Source organism: Choloepus didactylus, chromosome 9 (assembly GCF_015220235.1).
Source record: "Choloepus didactylus isolate mChoDid1 chromosome 9, mChoDid1.pri, whole genome shotgun sequence".
NCBI classification, from domain to species: domain Eukaryota; kingdom Metazoa; phylum Chordata; class Mammalia; order Pilosa; family Megalonychidae; genus Choloepus; species Choloepus didactylus.
The window spans coordinates 112,319,654-112,338,304 of record NC_051315.1 but is presented as its reverse complement, the minus strand read 5'-3'; the positions used below and the strand labels follow the sequence as shown (position 1 = coordinate 112,338,304).

At 42.8% G+C, this 18,651-nt stretch overlaps 1 protein-coding gene across 1 annotated transcript; it reads left to right on the top strand.

The window, feature by feature from the left end:
- Positions 1-1,881: 1,881 nt before the first annotated feature.
- Positions 1,882-10,312, top strand: RESP18 (regulated endocrine specific protein 18). The gene is given in 7 exon segments (XM_037848673.1): positions 1,882-1,887; positions 1,990-2,140; positions 3,732-3,836; positions 4,730-4,862; positions 8,479-8,518; positions 8,641-8,730; positions 10,262-10,312. Coding segments are annotated over 7 exon segments (576 nt in total).
- Positions 10,313-18,651: the final 8,339 nt, after the last annotated feature.

Genomic DNA, 18,651 nt, shown 5'->3' with positions numbered 1-18,651 from the left:
ACCTAAAATAACTACATTGCTTCCAACATGATCCTACCATACCCAAGAAAGTTTGCAAACCATAATCATTCCTGAGCATTCCCATAACATTGAGATTACTTTCAATAGTTTATCTGTTCTTATTAGATTATGTTCCCCCTTCATTAGTTGCTGTCTATCTGTATGTCCCCTACATTCTACAATATAAAATATTTATTTTACACTTGAAAAGTCCTTTTGACCATGTGCTCCAGCCTGACTCAACCCAAGACCAAAGAACACATCAGGCAAAAAGTTTCCCACGAATTTTGATAGGAACTTACAGGAGGATTTTTCCCAATGGTGGCACTTTGGGAAAAGCAAACCAATGATCTGCGCAAAGAGGAAGAGGAGTGTCTTATATAGCTCAGCAGAGCCTCACTAGATGTGGTTACAAAGAAACCTCAGCTAAGTCTCCTGAAATTGATTACCAACAGTGATTAAGCTTAATGAACTTCAATGTCTGTGCACTGGTCACGTGGGCCGCTGTGTGCTCAAGTCTCCACCCTTTTCCCAAAGGGAGGGCGTGGGTGCCATGTCCTGGGCTGCCACACCATGTAAGGCAACACAGGTACAGTTTCCAGGGATTAGGACGTGGACATCTTTGAGGGCTGGGGGTGGAGTGCTCAATAGTCAACCTGCCACAGATATGATAATGGTACTGTGATTATATAGGAAACTATCATTAACTCTAAGAGACGCACAGTGAATTATTTAGGAGTGAAATGTCATGATGTCAGTAAATTACTTTTGAATGCTTCAGCAGTAAAAGAAACAATTGTGGCAGAATGTTAAAAAGTGTTAAGTCTGGGTGATAGTTTTATGAGAAATATCTAATGACTATTCTTAGACAACTGAAATTTTCATAAATAATATTTTAGTTTAATTTTTAAAAGATTGAAATGCCACTTTTGGGGTCTAGAAAGTTCTCACATTTGTTTATAGGTAGAAAGAATGGAAGCAGGAAGCCAGTTAGTTATTGCAATAGCTCTATTAAAAAGAGAACAACAGTTTGCTTTAGGGTGATGTCAGTGGATGTGAAGAGAAGAAAATTGATGTGCATTGTATTTCCCAAGTTGAAGCCATATGGTTGCTGAAAATTCTTAGGTAGGTCAAAGGAGGCAGGTTGAAGGTAAAAGGAGCATCCAAGATAATAAAAATAGACTAAATTTATTTGGCACCTACTGTCCATCACTGTTCATATATAATTCTTACAACAAACCTGTGATGTAGGTACAATTCACACCCACATCTTACATGCATCTGTCTCACCTTTGAACTGGCCTATCTTACCCAACCCCTCCAACTTCCATAACTTCAATCTATTTTGCCAACCTTGGGACTGGAGATGGAGGCAGTGGTAGGTTTTGGGACCCAGCTTATGTCAAAAAGGAGTGGGTAATGGAAGACTGTATGAATTTTAACTTACTGTATTCCTCCTGAGATAATAATGAAGGGCCTTTTCTCAGAACCATTACATAATTGTGTGCACAACTGAAAGGGGAAGTGGCCCAGATGGCAGCTTACCATGAACACCGGCTACAGCAGGGGAGCAAAGCCATTTATCACTTGGAAACATTTGTGGCCAAACTTATGACAGTTTATAAGAGGTTCATGGAGGATGGATTGGAAAGCATGATGTTTTGACTCCCATCAATAATTCTTTGAATATTTTTCAGAATCAACATTTCTAAATAGTTTTTATTGGAAGAGCTGTGGATAAAATAAACTGACTGACAAAAAAAAAAAAAAAGAAGCAGGGTCATTTGGGAATTCTAGGATGCGAGGGCAGGGGTGGGATGGGGGGGTGGTGTTGGGTAGGCGTCCGCAGGAGCAGGGCTCTGACACCTGACATTGACGCTGATGAGGGTAAAGCGCTGCCCGCCCGCGATTGACTGAGGTGCCAAAGAAGGGTCAACCGGTGGAAAGCGACAGCCCCACCTCAGCCCCTCTGGCCGCGGTCGCTACCAGCTCTCAACTTTTAGGCGGTGGACAGAGCAAGCTAAGCCCGGGAGGGTGCAGCCCCCGCGCTGGCCTGCGGGCTCCGGGCGACGCCAGCTGCTCCTCTGCTTCCTGCTGCTGAATAGCCGCCTGGGGCACTGCAGCGATGTTAGTGCCCATGGTCAGGAGGAAACCTGGGGGGTGGGGGCGTAGCAGGGGGCGAGAGAAATTGTTCAAGGGACCTCAAGGTTAGGAAACCCAGGAGAAAAAAAAAGTACTTGGGAGAAGTAAGAAAAAAAGTGTTTGGGGGAAGAGAGAAATGTAGAGAGGGTCTCGGAGAAGTGTAAAGCTTGGGGTGCGGGTCTGTATAATAGGATCTAGAAAGATTCGGGGGGAGGAAAGGAAGACAAATGTGCAGAGGGAAGTAGAGCTGGCCTGTGAGGCCGCGGGAGAAGCATTTCGCCCCAGGCACCCAGGAAGAAATCGGGAGGAGCCCAGGATCTCTCGCAGTAGAAACAGGGGCGCAGGTATCCGGGTTCTGGTTCCGGAAAGGCCTCTGGGCCGAAAGACACGCCAGGGCTTTATAAACCCACAGAGCCTGGTAGCTGCGATCCAATTTCCGATAAGAAGGGGAAGGCTCAGTTGGGTCAGAAGAGAACGGAGGGGGAAAAGGTCCATATTTCTTCCTCCCCTTCCTCCCCTGCGCCATTCCGGGTAGAGCCAGTGCTGACTCACCTCTGAATGGGCAGAGGCAGGCTACGTAGAATCCGAAATTCCCGCGCCGGGCGCGTGGGGAAAAAGGCACATGTCTTAGTCTGATGCTCACTCTCCCCGTCCTATTCTTGGGTTTAGAGGTCAATGCAGAGAACTCAGAGACCTGAGGGGGGAGGCCTGGTGGCAAATGAAGGGTAGCAGGAGATACCTCCGCCACTTCACCCTTCAGAGCCGCCTCCACGCCAGACTTCTGCTACCTCTCAGCACCACGGACAGCGCCAGCCGCGCAGGGCACCCAGCTCAGCACGTGTCCACCTCACACGCCTTCCCATGAGTCCTGGGAGCGCTGCCTCGGTGAACCATCTCCTCTCCCCGATGCTCTTTTCCTTCTTGGTATTGTGCTGGAGGTTCCGGTTCTCCCTAAAGCCAGGAAATTGTTAGGATCCAATTGATGGGGGAGGAGAATTCCCTTTTCATAAAACCTGTCCAAAATGACTCGTGGTAATTCCACTCTAAGAAATGTTAGAATCTCCTCCAACCCTATCCCAACTTGGAAAAAAGGAAGTTATGTATAGCAGTAGGATTTAACCCCTCTCACCCTGTCCATCCTCTATTTCACAGTTGGGCAAACTGGCTTGCAGGAAAAAGATCAGACACCCAAACCTGTACACCCTACTACCCTCATCTCCTAAGGATTCCAGGACACTCCAGTATTCAAAGCCTTCATTATGGTGCAGCTCACCTGAGTCCCCATCCCCCACATGTCCACCAGATTGCCTATTCCATGTGCATATCTATCTGATCCTCTGCTCACCTGAACCTCCACAGACTGCTCTTTGCCTGTAAGCTTGGTTCTTACCTGGAAGCTTGAACCAAGGATGAAGAAGGTGATGAAAGGAGGGAAAATGAGAAGGAGGAGGACGTGAAGGACATGGGGCACTGTTGGGGGGGTGAAGTGGCAGAAGAGACCAGGGGATCCAGGAGTGACAGTGGATGAAGCTGGGACTTTGGAGGGCTTCTGGTCAGGCTCCTTGCTGACATCACTGCTGTACCCTTAGACGGACAGGGACAAGTGGGAGTGAGGCAGCTCTGGCCCCTCCAAGGACTCATCACCCCAGTCTTCCAGTACTTGCAAGGTGTGCTTCAGCAGATTGTGCCCCACGGTAAGTCTGGGAGAGATGCTGGGGGCTGGTCCAATTGAAAGGGCTGGTAGTGAGGGCTACCTAACCTGAGGGCAGGCTTTCTCCTTTCCCAAATGTCTCTACCTGAAATTTTCCCATCATCTCACCTCATGAAGGAAGGAGAAAGACAGGTAGTGGTAATGGTTTGTTTGCACATGAACCCTCTGGAAAAACCCAGCAGAGGCTTCTAGAAGAATCCCCTGGAAGAGGTTATCATGCAACTCCTGGGGACCAGCTCCAACCCTTGGTACTATCTGAGGTCTTCCAGGGCTTGGAATCCTGGGGTTCTTAACTAGGAGAACACACACTCACATACACATACACCTCAGACTCTGATTAGGCCACAGGGAAAATTCATATTACTACTAATAACCATCATGTCTACTATGTGCACAATGCCTTAGAACAGTAGTTCTTAAAGTGTGTCTCTGGACAAGCAGCATCAGCAACACCAGGGAATTTGTTAGAAATTCAAATTATTGAGCTTCACTCCAGATCTATTGAATCAGAAACTCTGGGGGTAGAGAAGAGCAATCTGTTTAATATGTCGTGCAGGAGATTCTGATAGCCAGTAAAGTTTAGAATCAATACCTTAGAGTTTTCTAAGAACTCTTTACATCTCTGACCTCATTTAATCTTCATGACGGTATTGAATGAATAAACAAAAAGAGTATTATCATATTCTTAATTGAATTTTTACTATATGCCAGGCACTGTGCTAAGCAACTTTTATACACCATCTTATTTAATTCTCTCCATATATGATTCCATATCCACTTTTAGGGAGAGGGAAAGTGTTTATCTCACTCTGGCCCCTGAAGTAAACCATTGAGAGTATGCCAGATGTCAACGTGCCCCATCCTTTAACCCTGCAGGACTGTTCCGGAAGGATGACATCATCCAGGATATGATGACCCAAAAGATGGAGCACATCACCAGACGCCACTCCCAAGATCCCTACCTGAGGGATGAGAAAGCAAATTTTCCCACCAAAACCACTGGGATGAGGTGTGTGAAGCCTGTGATCAGTCCATGCTGCCTGGTGGACAGACAGAACAGAGGGGGATGGTTTATAAAACTGAATGGGGATGGATCTAAGATGGCGGCATAGAGAGGAGTGGAAGCTAAGTAGTCCCCCTGGAACAACTAAAAAAAACCAGAAACAACTAGTAAATAATCCAGAATAACTGCAGGGGGACAGACATGACTGTCCACTCATCATACACTAACCTGAATTGGGAGGAATGCCCGAGATCACAGCATAAAATCTGTAAGTAAGAACTGCAGATCCAAATCGGGAGACCCCTCCTCCACAGCCTGAGCTACAAAGTGTCGTGGTGCCAGAGAAACACTTTCTCCCAGCAAGCAAATATAGCTCAGCTGAGCTCCAACTAGGGGTTTTAATTAGCGAGTGTGAACTGCTCACTATGAGGTACGAATCCCCAGCAAGTAGACAGAGGCTTTGGGTGACGACTGACCTTGGAGAGCTGGAGGGTCACCTCGGACTAGCTCTGTTCCTTTTTCAAATCAGTGGAGAAAGCTTTGGCCATTTTCAGTTCCCAGTTCTGTGACCCAGACAGGGGTGTGGCACAGGCAGAGAGAGACCATTGAAATGCTAATGACCTCCCCCTAAGGCGTCTATCTTCTCTAGGAGGAAAGGGCTGGGGCCAAGCTCTACTACCTGCCTTTCATTCAGAACTTCTACCAGTCAGGAATTATAGGGTAATCTTTGCATCGGGCTGGGAGCGCCCCTGCACAGCCTGGCAGCCCAGGGCTTCCCCTTAGGGACAATGCTCACTAGTGACGTAGCACAGCCTTCCCTCAGCAGAGGTCCTGGAAAATCACAACTGAGAAGAGGGGCCCGCTCAGAAAACCCAGGGACGCTACATCAATGCCGGTGGTTTGTGGGTCAGTGACAGAGAGGCTCTGGGGCAGAACTGAAATGAAGGCTTAGACTCGCAGCGGCCTTGAATCTCCAGGAACACCTGGGAGGTTTGAATATTAAAGCTGCCTTGCCTCCCTGACGACCCAGACACACGCACCACGTTCAGGGCGGACAGCTCCAACAACAAACCCAAACTGAGTTCACCAACTGAACCCCACAAAAATCATTTCCTGACACACCACAGAGACAGAGTTGGGGAGAACTGACTTGAGGGGTACAGGTGACTCACAGACGCCATCTGCTGGTAAACTGGAGAAAGTGTACACCACCAACTTGTATTTCTGAAAAATTAGATTGGTATTTTTTTTTTCACAAATTGAAAGAACCCTACCAAGCAAAGCAAATGCCAAGAGGCCAAAAACAACAGAAAATCTTAATGCATATGATAAAACCAGACGATATGGAGAACCCGATCCCAAACACCCAAATCAAAATATCAGAAGAGACACAGTACTTGGCACAATTAATCAAACAATCACAATAGAGGAATGAAAACATGGCACAGGATATAAAAGACATGCAGAAGACCATGGAACAGGATAAAAGGGACATAAAGAAGACCCTAGAAGAGCATAAAGAAGAAATTGCAAGATTAAATAAAAAAATAGAAGATCTTATGGAAATAAAAGAAATTGTTGACCAAATTAAAAAGACTCTGGATACTCATAATACAAGATTAGAGGAAGTTGAACGACGACTCAGTGTCCTAGAGGTCCACAGAACAGAAAATGAAAGAACAAAAGAAAGAATGGAGAAAAAAATTGAAAAAATCAAAAAGGATCTCAAGGATACGACAGATAAAATAAAACGTCCAAATTTAAGACTCATTGAAGTCCGAGAAGGGGAAGAGAAGGGTAAAGGTCTAGAAAGAGTATTCAAAGAAATTGTTGGGGAAAACTTCCCAAACCTTCTACACAATATAAATACACAAAGCATAAATGCACAGCGAACTCCAAATAGAATAAATCCAAATAAACCCACTCCAAGACATATTCTGATCAGACTGTCAAATACTGAAGAGAAGGAGCAAGTTCTGAAAGCAGCAAGAGAAAAACAATTCACCACATACAAAGGAAACAACATGAGACTAAGTTGTGACTACTCAGCGGCCACCATTGATGCGAGAAGGCAGTGGCATGACATATTTAAAATTCCGAGAGAAAAATTTCCAGCCAAGAATACTTTATCCAGCAAAACTCTCCGTCAAATTTGAGGGAGAGCTTAAATTTTTCACAGACAAACAAATGCTGAGAGACTTTGCCAATAAAAGACCTGCCTTACTTCATATACTAAAGGAGCCCTACCAACAGAGAAACAAAGAAAGGAGAAAGAGATATAGAGAATTTTAACAGACATATATAGAACCTTACATCCCAAATCACCAGGACACTCATTTTTCTCTAGTGATCACGGATCTTTCTCCAGAATGGACCACATGCTGGGACATAAAACAAGCCTCAATAAATTAAAAAAACAACAACAAAAACAATTGAACATATTCAAAGCACAATCTCTGACCACAATGGAATACAAATAGAAGTCAATAATTCTTGAATTGTAACTCCACTATTTACTTCCTACATGATATAAAATACACAAACTCTAATGACAAATCAGTGGTTTTGAACTCAATGTAAAATATGTAATTTTTGACAAGAACTATATAAAGGTGGGGGAATGGAGGAGTATAGGTACATAGTTTATGTGTCCTATTGAAATTAAGTTGGTATCAAAGAAAAACAAGATTGTTATGGATTTGAGGGTTTAATTTTAAGCCCCACAGTAAACACAAAGAAATTATCAGAGAATATGACCATAGAGATGAAAAGTAGAGTATGGGTTAAGAGAAATGGAGTAAGGGGCAATGGTGAGTTAAGAAATGAGTGTAGGGTTGCTGTTTGAGGTGAAGGGAAATTTCTAGTAATGGATGGTGGGAAGGCAATAGCATTACAACATTCTAAATGTGATTAATCCCATTAATGGAATGCTAGGGAAGGGGTGGAATGGGAAGATTTAGGCTGAATATGTTTTCACAATTGAGAAAAAAAAAAGACAGTCTTAACAGATGACAATTGAATGCCAAGGATGACCCTGGATGGGATCTGAGGATGGAGGACAGGAAGCTCAAAGGGACACAGTTGAGACATAAGGAAAAGGAAATATAGAATGCAAGCTTTGTATCATTGATGAATCTCTTGTACTTCTTAGTTGCACTTAACGGATTGCATAAAAGAATGTTCTTGTTCATGGGAATTGTATATGTGAATTATAGTGTTTGTTCAAGGATGTGTGCAGCTAGCTCTCATATATTCAGAAGACAGCAATAGATGATGGATGATAGATAGGGAGAGAGGGAGGCAGGGAGGGAGGGAAAGAAATAGCAGTCTGACAACATGTTAAAGTTAGTGGATCGGGGTATCGGGGGAGGGGGGGTCAGGGAATGCTGGAGTTTTGTGTATGGGGTTTGCATTGTTTTTGCAACTGTTCCTATAACTTTGAATTTATTAAAAATAAAAACTGAATGTAGGAGCTGCCAGGAGCACTAAAAGGAGGATGATTCTGAGGCCCTGCCTGGAATCAGCAGAGAAAAAGTCTAGGATCCATTAGTGATATCAGCGAAGGGAGGGGAGATGGGGGTTGGCAAGCCTGGGTCCTGTCTACCACCCCTTTCACTTCTAGGGGCAAGAAAGAGAAGAAACTTTGACTCTTATTCTCCAAGGTGAAACTCATGTGTCTTCTCAGGAACTGTGAATCCCTACCTTTTGAGTCTCATCTGTCTCCCTCTGGGGACCTGTCACCCTTTTTTGTGTCCATCTTCACTACTGAACTCCCTCCTCACAGAGCCCAATGGCCAAGATGAGCAGGGATAAGTGCGTCATGTCCAAAGTGGCTTCCAAGGCCCTGAAATGAGAGGTGGCCAACCCCGTCAAGGTGAGGGACTGGATTTTTCTGGAGAGGTTGGACTCACAAGGGTCAGTTTAAATGAGGGAGGCAGTATGAGGGAGGGGAAGTAGACCAGTGAGAGTGTCCCAGATGTCAACGTGCCCCATCCTTGAGAAGTGTAAACAGCTAAGCTGAAGAAAAGATCTTTCATTTTCTGATCAGATGGTGTCCCCATTCTCCTGTCTATCTCACAGACTCCCCGTGGTATCCATTTGAGAGCTCGACAGGGGGGAAAGAGGGTGATGCAGGTGTTAGGACCCTCAAGGAAGAAATAATCTATAAGATCATACGTAAGCATTGAGTTTGAAGGGACTGCAGAGTTTTCAAAAATTAAATAGAAGATCCTCCTTTTTGCTAATAGAATCTTACATGAGACCTCTCTCTCCTCCCCACATTTCCTAATATATAATGGGTGATAGCAAAGCTGCTTTGGATAAATGGGAGAAAGTAGCCCAGAGTCTCTCACACTGGGCAAGGGGAAAGCCACATTGTGTGTTCATGGTGGAGCTAAGGTGGACCAAGGACTCCTGATTCCAAGTCCTTTCCCTTGCATAGCTTCTGCCCTTCCTCTCAACTACCCCAGTGGGGGTTGGACCACTCCAAACATCAGATTCCTCATTCAACATTGAGGAAGGCCTCTATGAGGCAATGATATTTGGACTAGGACCTAAATGACAAGAAGATGGCAGCAAGAGGAAGATACAAAGGAAGGGCCTCCCAGGCAGAGAGCATTGCAACTAGAAATATCCTGACATGAAAATATCATGGCATGTTAGACGGAAACATCAGTGGTAGAAGATGAGATTGGAGAAGTTGGGCCAGGACTGACCATAGAGTGTTTCATGGGTCACGATAAAAGGTTGGGATTTTATTCTAAGTGCAGTGGGAAGTTAACTGGGATTTTAAGGAAGGAATATCATAATGCAATATGCAATTTTAAAAGGCCACCCTAGTGATGTTGGAAAATGGATTGTGAGAAGAGAAAGAGTGAAAATGAATAGACTAGTAAGGAGACAATTATTCTGGTCCAGGGAGACTGAGGTGGCTTGGACTGGGGGGTGGCAGTGGAGCTGAGCTCCCCCAGCTGGCTGTGCACCCCATCCAGAGGCACCCTGCACTCGGGGGTTCCAGCCCCTCATACTCTCCAAGGAAACTAGCTCTCACTCTTGTCATGTGGCAGCTGGGCTTCCAAGCCTGGACTGGTTGCTGGGACAACATAATCAGAGCTGAGTGACAGACCCACCTGTGGGGGACTGGTTGTCCTGGTGCTTCGGAGAATGCAAACAAGAAGCGGCCAATCTCCAGCCCTGCACTTAAGGGAAAATCATGGGAGGGAGAAGGAATTATATGTGGAAGCCAAGGGAACAAAACAACTGATGAGGTGATTAAACTATGTTTAAGGTTTGCTCAAATCCGGCTGTTATTCCAGCCTCCTATGCATTTTGGGAAAGACAGTAGGTGAGAAAAGAGGTGCTTCCTACCTACTGATCTCAAATCCCTGTTTTTCCCCTCATTTTAGGGATTCTTTGAGCCACTGCCCACTGTGGGCCACAGCCTTGTAGCTGATTGAGACCTTGTGCAAAGCCTCCATGCCCCAGCACCCCCCCTCTGTTCCACTGCAGAGGAGCAGTTCTGAGATCACCCAAACCTGTAATCATTCAAGTATGCTTTCATGCAAACTCATTCTGTGAGCTTGTCTTGAAGAAGAATAGATGGTGTTTGAGCCCAGTCAGAGCCTCTCAAATGAGAGAAGGGGGACCAGAGCAGAGGGTGAGCACAGCTCCTCTGTGCTGACAAAAGACTAGCTTTTGTCTTGTTTTCCTGACATGGGGCAAGTCAGAGTAGGACCATGGTTGGAATGGCAGTCTCCCCACCCCTCATCCCCAGCCACATTCGTGGCCACCTTTTGTGGTCTTGTCACCCATCCTTTCATGTTATGGGGAAGTGGCCTCCATGGGCATCTGGTCATTCTCTCCATCCCCCATGTCAAACAGGCCTAGACCCTGCTGCTTTATGAAGGTCTCCACCTTCAGCATTAGGGTCCTGCTAGGGCTCTCCTGCCTATCCTAACCCCAAGGATCAGCATGGAGAAGTGCTACAATCAAAGTGTTTGCACATTTAACATTTTGATGACTCTTGTCTCATAACCAGGCCTCCTCCCTAATCCCCTCCAGGCTTCAAAGTCTTCCCTAAGAGGCAGCTCACCTGCTTCTCCATACCCCACCTGTCCACTTGATTATCTACTCCATGTGCTCCCTATAGCTTAAAATCCTAAAATGGAGTGTGTAACCCAACCACCCATGCTCAGTTCAACCAAACACTAGACTGTTCTATTTGCAGTTTTGTACTCCTCAAAGCACTTTCATACTAATCGAATCGTTTAAGATTTTGTGTTTAGTTCTCATTAAGTCAGTTAACCTCTGCCATCCACCCACTATTCTATGTCATATTTTTCTTTCTCATTCATTCATTAAACATTTACGGAGCTCTGTGCTTCGCTGTGTCTGGCCTCTATGAGTATATATGGTTCCTGTCCTCAAAGACCTTTGTAGTCAGAGAAATAAGTCACACATACCATAACTTCATTCAGGAGGTATTCATTGACTACCGATTTAGCAGACGTGGATGCCTGCCCCATATCTCCTGCCCACCTCTCCATTCACTTGCAGCTGCAGTGGACAGTTCCTGTATTTGCTAACAACTTCCCACCTCAAGCTACAAGACACTCTGCTTCTCTTCCTGTGAGTTTTCTGGAGTTCCAGGGAACTCACCTCCTTGTACACCAGATTGCCCTGAAGTGCCTGTGATTTAATACCCCCAGAGGCAACCCTCAACAAGTTAAAGACTGAGTTTATTGGGAAAATACTCCTGGCCCTTGCGGACAATTCTGAGGCAAGTTCGATATGATTCCTCCAAGGGTCCACAGTGCGAATGAGGCCAGTTTCCCACAGTGGTAACCTGCACAACCACATACTTTTATCAACTTTGACTTCCTTCTTTGCCTCATTTTTCCCAATCTTCATTTGTGATTTCTGGGATCATCTCCCATGTAAGGTGGAAGTTAAGCAATCTGATAATTCTGGAACACAGTGAGTGAGTAGAAAAGATGGAAGTTGTTTAAAAAGGAAAGTAGGCTTAGTTGTGATCGCAGAGGACCAAGTTATATGATTTGGATCTTATTATTTGATAGTCACTGGGGAGCCACTGAAGGTTTCTGAGCAAGGGAGCGACAAAATGAGAGCTGTACTTAAGAAGAACATTTTCATATTTCTGTATAAGAATGGGTTTGGGAGCAGGGGAATGGTGGAAGCATTTCAGAAATAGCTTGGATGTACCATATTAAGTTGCAATAGCTTGGGTGTGCCACACTAGGACATGAAGTTGAGTGGAAGAGGACATAGATAAAGAGATATTTTCAAGGATAAGTTAACAGACCTTGGCAACTGACTGGACTTTGTTGAAGAGAGAAGGCTTGCCTGAATTTAGAGATATCCTGCCTAGGGAGAATAATAGTGTCACTCACAGAGCAGAGCCGTCTGGAGAGGGAGTGGCTGGGGAAGGAACATTGATTTACTCTTAAGTGTTAAAACCAGAGGCATATTCAAGGACAGCTCAATAGCAATTCTCTGCTCTCTCTCCCACTTCATTATTTTTCCTCTCACTGCCTAATTGTTTTTATCAACATGTCAGTATGCTGCAATATCTCCTATATTTAATTTTTTCTCAATTTCTGCTTCTGGCAATGGCGCACTGTGTAGTTCATACTATTCCACCTGCTGAAGACAATTTGTCTTAGTCTGACTCCCCCGGAGACACACACACCACATCAAAGCCTGAAATAAGGCTTGCATGGGGGTAGTTTCGTTTGGGAAGAGATCACAGGATAAAGAGTGGGAAAATAGGAAAAGTGAAACAGTGGATTAAGGGCTGCACTATGGGTGTTAATTTCCTCCCACTTCCAGGTTTTGCATGAGGATGGCTGGGCAGACTCACATGGGCGTCTAAGGCTATGGCATCAGAAGACCCAGGGAAGAAAGCAAGAGCTGTGCAGTGCAGGTGAGGCTGGCAATGCCCTTGGCTGGAGTTAAAGGGGTAGAGTTAAAAGGGTAGCCCAAGAGAATGCGAGATCAAACAGACACACATGCACAATGTACACAAATGTTCTTGGTAAATTGTATATGCAATAATTCCACATTTGGCCTATAATGTGGATTATAGGCCAAATGTGAAGGATTAAAAAAAGATTTCTTAAAGAGGAAACAACAGTTCTAAAAATAAAGGAAAAGATCAATGCATTTGATAAACTAAATTATGACTATATGATCAAAAGGTATCAAGAGACTGGAAAAGCCATGCATTAGAATCACCTGGAGGGCTTGAAAAGTCAGATTATTGGGACCCACCTTCAGAGTTTCTGATTCAATAAGTCTGGGGTGGAACCTGAAAACTAGCATTTCTAAGAAATTCCCAGACGATATTGATGCAGCTGACCCAGGCCACACTTTGAAAAGCACTGGCTTAGAGAAGTGCACACAAATATGCAGCAAGGAGACATGTACAAAAATGCTCATAGCAGCATTATACATATCAATCCCAAACTGGAAATCCCCAAATGTTAATCAGTTGGGCAAATAAAATGTGGTATATTCATACAATGGAACACTACACTGTACTGAAAATACTACTGATATACACAATGTGGATAAATATTACAGACAATAATGTTGAGTGAAAGAAATCAGACATAAAAGAGACATATGTGTGCTTTCATTAAAACGAAGTTTCAAAAAGAGGTAAAATAATCTATTGGATTGAGTCAGAATAGCGGTTATCTTTAGGGGGATTCTGACTGGACAGTAGCATGGGGGAAACTTCTGGGGTTCCGGAAATGTTCCATATATTGACCTAGGTAGTGGTTATGGGTGTGTATACACATGCTAATAAACATAGGGCTGTAAACTTAAGTTTGTACACTTTACTGGATGTAAGTTATAACTCAATAATAATAAATAATAAATATGAACACCTCTAAATAAAAAGGCAAAAGGTGAATAAATAAAGGATGTTTTTAAAAAGAGAAGCAAGATGGGATGATTTGCTCTACCAGATATCAAGACTTAGTATGAAAATTATAGTAATTAAGAGACAACAGAATTAATGCAATTATAAACAGGTAGACCTATGAAACAAAATATAAAGCCCAGAAATATACCAAAAACTATGTGAACACTTGATTTATGATGAAGGCACTACAGAGAAAAAATGACAACTCAGGGACAATTGGATATTCTAGCGAGAGAAAAATTAACCTTTGTCCATAACCTATAACATACACTAAAATAGAATCCATGTGGATTATAGGCCAAATGTGAAGGATTAAACAATGAAACATTTAGGAGATAATATAGGAGAATATCTTCACATCCTTGGGGTTGGAAAAGATTTCTTAAAGAGGAAACAACAGTTCTAAAAATAAAGGAAAAGATCAATGCATTTGATAAACTAAATTATGACTATATGATCAAAAGGTATCAAGAGACTGGAAAAACCATGCATTAGAATCACCTGGAGGGCTTGAAAATTCAGATTATTGGGACCCACCTTCAGAGTTTCTGATTCAATAAGTCTGGGGTGGAACCTGAAAACTAGCATTTCTAAGAAATTCCCAGATGATATTGATGCAGCTGACCCAGGCCACACTTTGAGAAGCACTGGCTTAGAGAAGTGCACACAAATATGCAGCAAGGAGACATGTACAAAAATGCTCATAGCAGCATTATACATATCAATCCCAAACTGGAAACAACCCAAAGGTCCATTAACAGTAAAAAGGATAAATAAATTATAGCATATTCACATAATAAAATACTACAGCAATGAAAAGGAACAAACTACAGTTTCACAAAACAATATGGATAAAGTATGTGTGTGTGTGTGTGCATGTGTGTGTGTATATATATATATATACACACACACACTCACACACATATATATATATAGAGAGAGAGAGAGAGAGAAGCCAGATAAAATATAATTTTATATGACTTGATTTATATAAATTTTTTAAAAATAAGCAAAAATACTTCTTTTGGACCATTTTCAGGAGTTTTGGGATAGAAGGGAAACCTTTTCTTGACTCCTACCCAGGTTTTTTTTTTTCCATTCAAGAGGCACTGTCCAGTGGGAACAAGGATGGCAGCACCTCTAGGCTTCTCTTCCCAAGGCCCAGCATGACGTGGCCAGTACTGATGGATGGGTGAATAAGTTCTTGGCAAGGGATAGTTGCTCCATCAATGCAGGCCAGTCACTTGATTTGGAAGAAATATGATAGAAATAAGGCTCCAAACACATGTGAGTTTTTACCAGGTGTACTGGAGCAATCTAACTTGAAGGAGTAAAGTATAGATTTGGATTAGCAGAAGTGAGGAAATGCCTCTTTCTTGTAACCCTCTAAGCCCCAGAACCTCAGAGATTGTCACTGGGACATTTCTAAAAAGAAGAACCAATTGAATTGGGTATGATAGTTCCCTTGAACTTGTAGGAATTCATAGTCTTTCCTCTAATTCCTAGAACTAAGCCAGTTCACAGATATGAAGCCCTTGATGAGAGTGGCAATGTAGCATTACGTATATGAAGTGAGTCTTCACATCTTCCCCAGAAGGATCTGCAGCCATTTACAAAGGTAATTGTGCCCTGGGGAAAAGGATATATACAAACATTCTGGGGTTATTAGAAATTGGTTCTAAATAGAGGCAAGTCCCCAAAGACCCTAAATACCATTATGGTCACCATCTGAGTGAGAACTTATGGATGTCAGTAATAAATGGAGGTGTGGCCCCTGTCTGTCTTACAGTAGTCCAGTGAGATTGTGGACTCATCCTGTGGTAATTTCCTCAGTCCCCGTGGGAACAGATATACTTAGTAATTGGCAGAATCTCCTCATGGAGGCTATTTTGGAATGACCCAGTGAAAACCCCTGGAACTACTTTCCCCTTCCAAAAGAATGCACCAAAAGCAATTGTGCATCTCTAGGGGAATTTCAGAGGTTAATACCACCATTAAGGACATGAAAGAAGCAGAGGTGGTTATTCCTATCATATCCTTAGTTAATTTGTCTATTTATCCTGAGAAATAGACAGATGGAATTTGGAGAATAACTATAGATGAACATAAGCGTGGTCAACTGGTGATGCTAATTGCAGCTCCGGTTCCTGATGAAATAGCTTCAGCAAAGTAAATCAACAAAGCCCTTGGCACATGGTATGCGGCCATTGGTCTGTCCAAAATGATGGCCACTGTCCAAAATGATGGCCACAGCCACAGGTGACTATTTAGCACTTGAAACATGGCTGGTCCGAACTGAGATGTGCCATAAGAATAAAATACACACTGGATTTTGAAGACTTAGTATCAAAAGAGAATGCAATTAATGACTTTTTATATTGATTACATGTTGAAATATGTTGGATAGATTGGGTTGAATAAAATATATTATTAAAATTAATTCACCTGTTTATTTTTAATTTTTCAATGTGGCTACTACAAAAATTTTAATTACATATATAACTACACATTCTATTTCTACTGAATAACACTGATCTATAAAATACTTTCTTTTCTTCTCAGGAAAGACATCAATAGCAGCTTGCATTCACATGGCAGACACAACAGTATACCCTGTCTTACTTCAGGGTTATGTCAACTCTCCTATTCTCTGTAAAACTACAGTAGAGAAAGACTTTTGTTACTTTGATATTCCATAGGTAATCATACTGATCCATGGTTATATTGATTATATTGTGCTGATTAGACATGGCGAACACCATGTAGCAAGTACCTTAAATGTCAAAATAAGGCACATGCATGCCATATTATGGAAAAGAATCTCATGAAAATTCAGTCCTGCCACATTAGTGAAGTTTCCAGAGGTCCAGTAGTCTATGGCATATTGAGAACCGCCTCTAAAGTGAAAGATAAATTGTTTCACTTTGCAAGTCTACCACAAAAAAAAAAGAGACAATACATAGTGTGCCTCTTTGGAATTTGAGGCAGCAAATGTTCTGCCTTGACCCATTACCAGCAATCCATCAGGCTTCTAGTGTGGCCTGAAGAAAGAAAAGGTTCTGCAACAGTTCCAGGCTACAATGCAAGCAGTCCCTTTACTTGATCATTATGAGACAGTGGGTCCCAGTGGTGTTGGAAGTATCTGTGGCAGACAGAGATGTTGTATGAATCCATTGACAAGCCCCATTAAAATAATCACAATGTAGACCCCTAGAAATTTTGAGTAAGACCATGCCATCAATAGTCTCCATTTGAAAAGCAGCTCCTGGTTTTCTACCAGGCCCTGGTATAGACTGAACACCTGGCCATGAAACAACAAGTAATCATGAACTGGGTATTATCTGATCCACCAAATCATGACACTGGGGGTTCATCACAGCATTCCATTATTAAATATAAATGGTATATATGAGACTGGGCCCAAGAAGGTCTATACAAAACAAGTAAATTGCATGAGTAGGAATCTCAGATGCCTACCCTTTCACTGCTTCTCCCACAATTTTTTATATGGTCTCATAGGGAATTCTCTATTACCAACTAACGGAGGAAGAAAAAGCACAGGCCTAATTTACAGATGAGTCTGCGTGAAATGCAGCCAGAAGAGGAAGGCTGCTTTATTGCAGCCCAACTCAGAAGTATCCCTGAATTATATTGGTGAAAAATCCCCTCTTCACCACCCTCTTCACTTGATGATTGTTGTTATCTCTCAATTGTGGGGAGTTTTGTTGGTATATCTGGTTGTCCACTTGGAATTGAAGATAAGAAGTTCTGAGAGATGGATCTATACTGATACAATGTTTATGGCTAACAAGTTGATTGGCTAATCAGGGACTTGGATAGAACAAGATATGAAGATTCATGACAAGGACGTCTAGGATGGATTACTTGGAACAGGCAAAGAGTGTAAAGATAGTCATGGTTTCTTGCATGAATGACCATCGGAAGACAAAGACTATGGAAAAACCTGTCAATAATCAGGTGTATGAGATAACCCATTCTGTCTGTATCAGTCATCCTCTTTTCCCACACCTTGACTGATGGGTTTGCATATCCCACCTGGTCACTTTGGGTTCCTCACGCCTCTAAACCAATAGACAGACATGAGAAGTCTATTGGTATAGCCACAGTGATTAATTCCAATTACTGGGGGAGATTAAGTTTCTGCTATAAAATGGGGACAAAAAAGGTTATTACTGGAACCAAAGGGATTCACTTGAGTTTTTCTTTGCAGTATTTGCATGACCTGTAGTACTGGGTCAGAAGAAAACTTCAGACACCCAGTAAAGCCAGGAGCATCAAAGACACAGGTCATGCAGAAATAAAGAATTTGCTTTACCTACCAGTTCAAACATCCCTTCCCCTCCTGGGTGCTGACCAAGAGAAAAGAGACCATGAAATGGGTGGGAGAAAAAGGAAGTTATTATTATCAACTTGGGCCTTAGGGCCATCTATAGAAGCAGAGAATGTAGCAACTGTGTTTAAAGTTAACTTGGCATGGAAATTTCTTTTCTTCCTCCCATTTCTCTTCCCTGCTATTTATATTAGAAGCAATGGCATTGGACAATGTCTTAGGTTTCATATGGGAGTATTTCTTATTATTCATATGGGTGTATGTTTGAATTAAGTGTGGAAGTAAATGAAGACCACCCAAATGAGAATAAGTAAAGGATATGTATTCAAAGTTTGCTATAGAAAGGGAGTCAGTCACAATCATTTGTGTTTAGCAGAGATTCAAAGGCAGACAGGGGAGTGTAAAAGCATTATAGAGGGAAAAGGGGAAGTTTTAGGTATGCCTTGTTTGGAGGCTGTCAGTATGGGGAAGTTGGAGGCAAGCTAAGTAGAAGC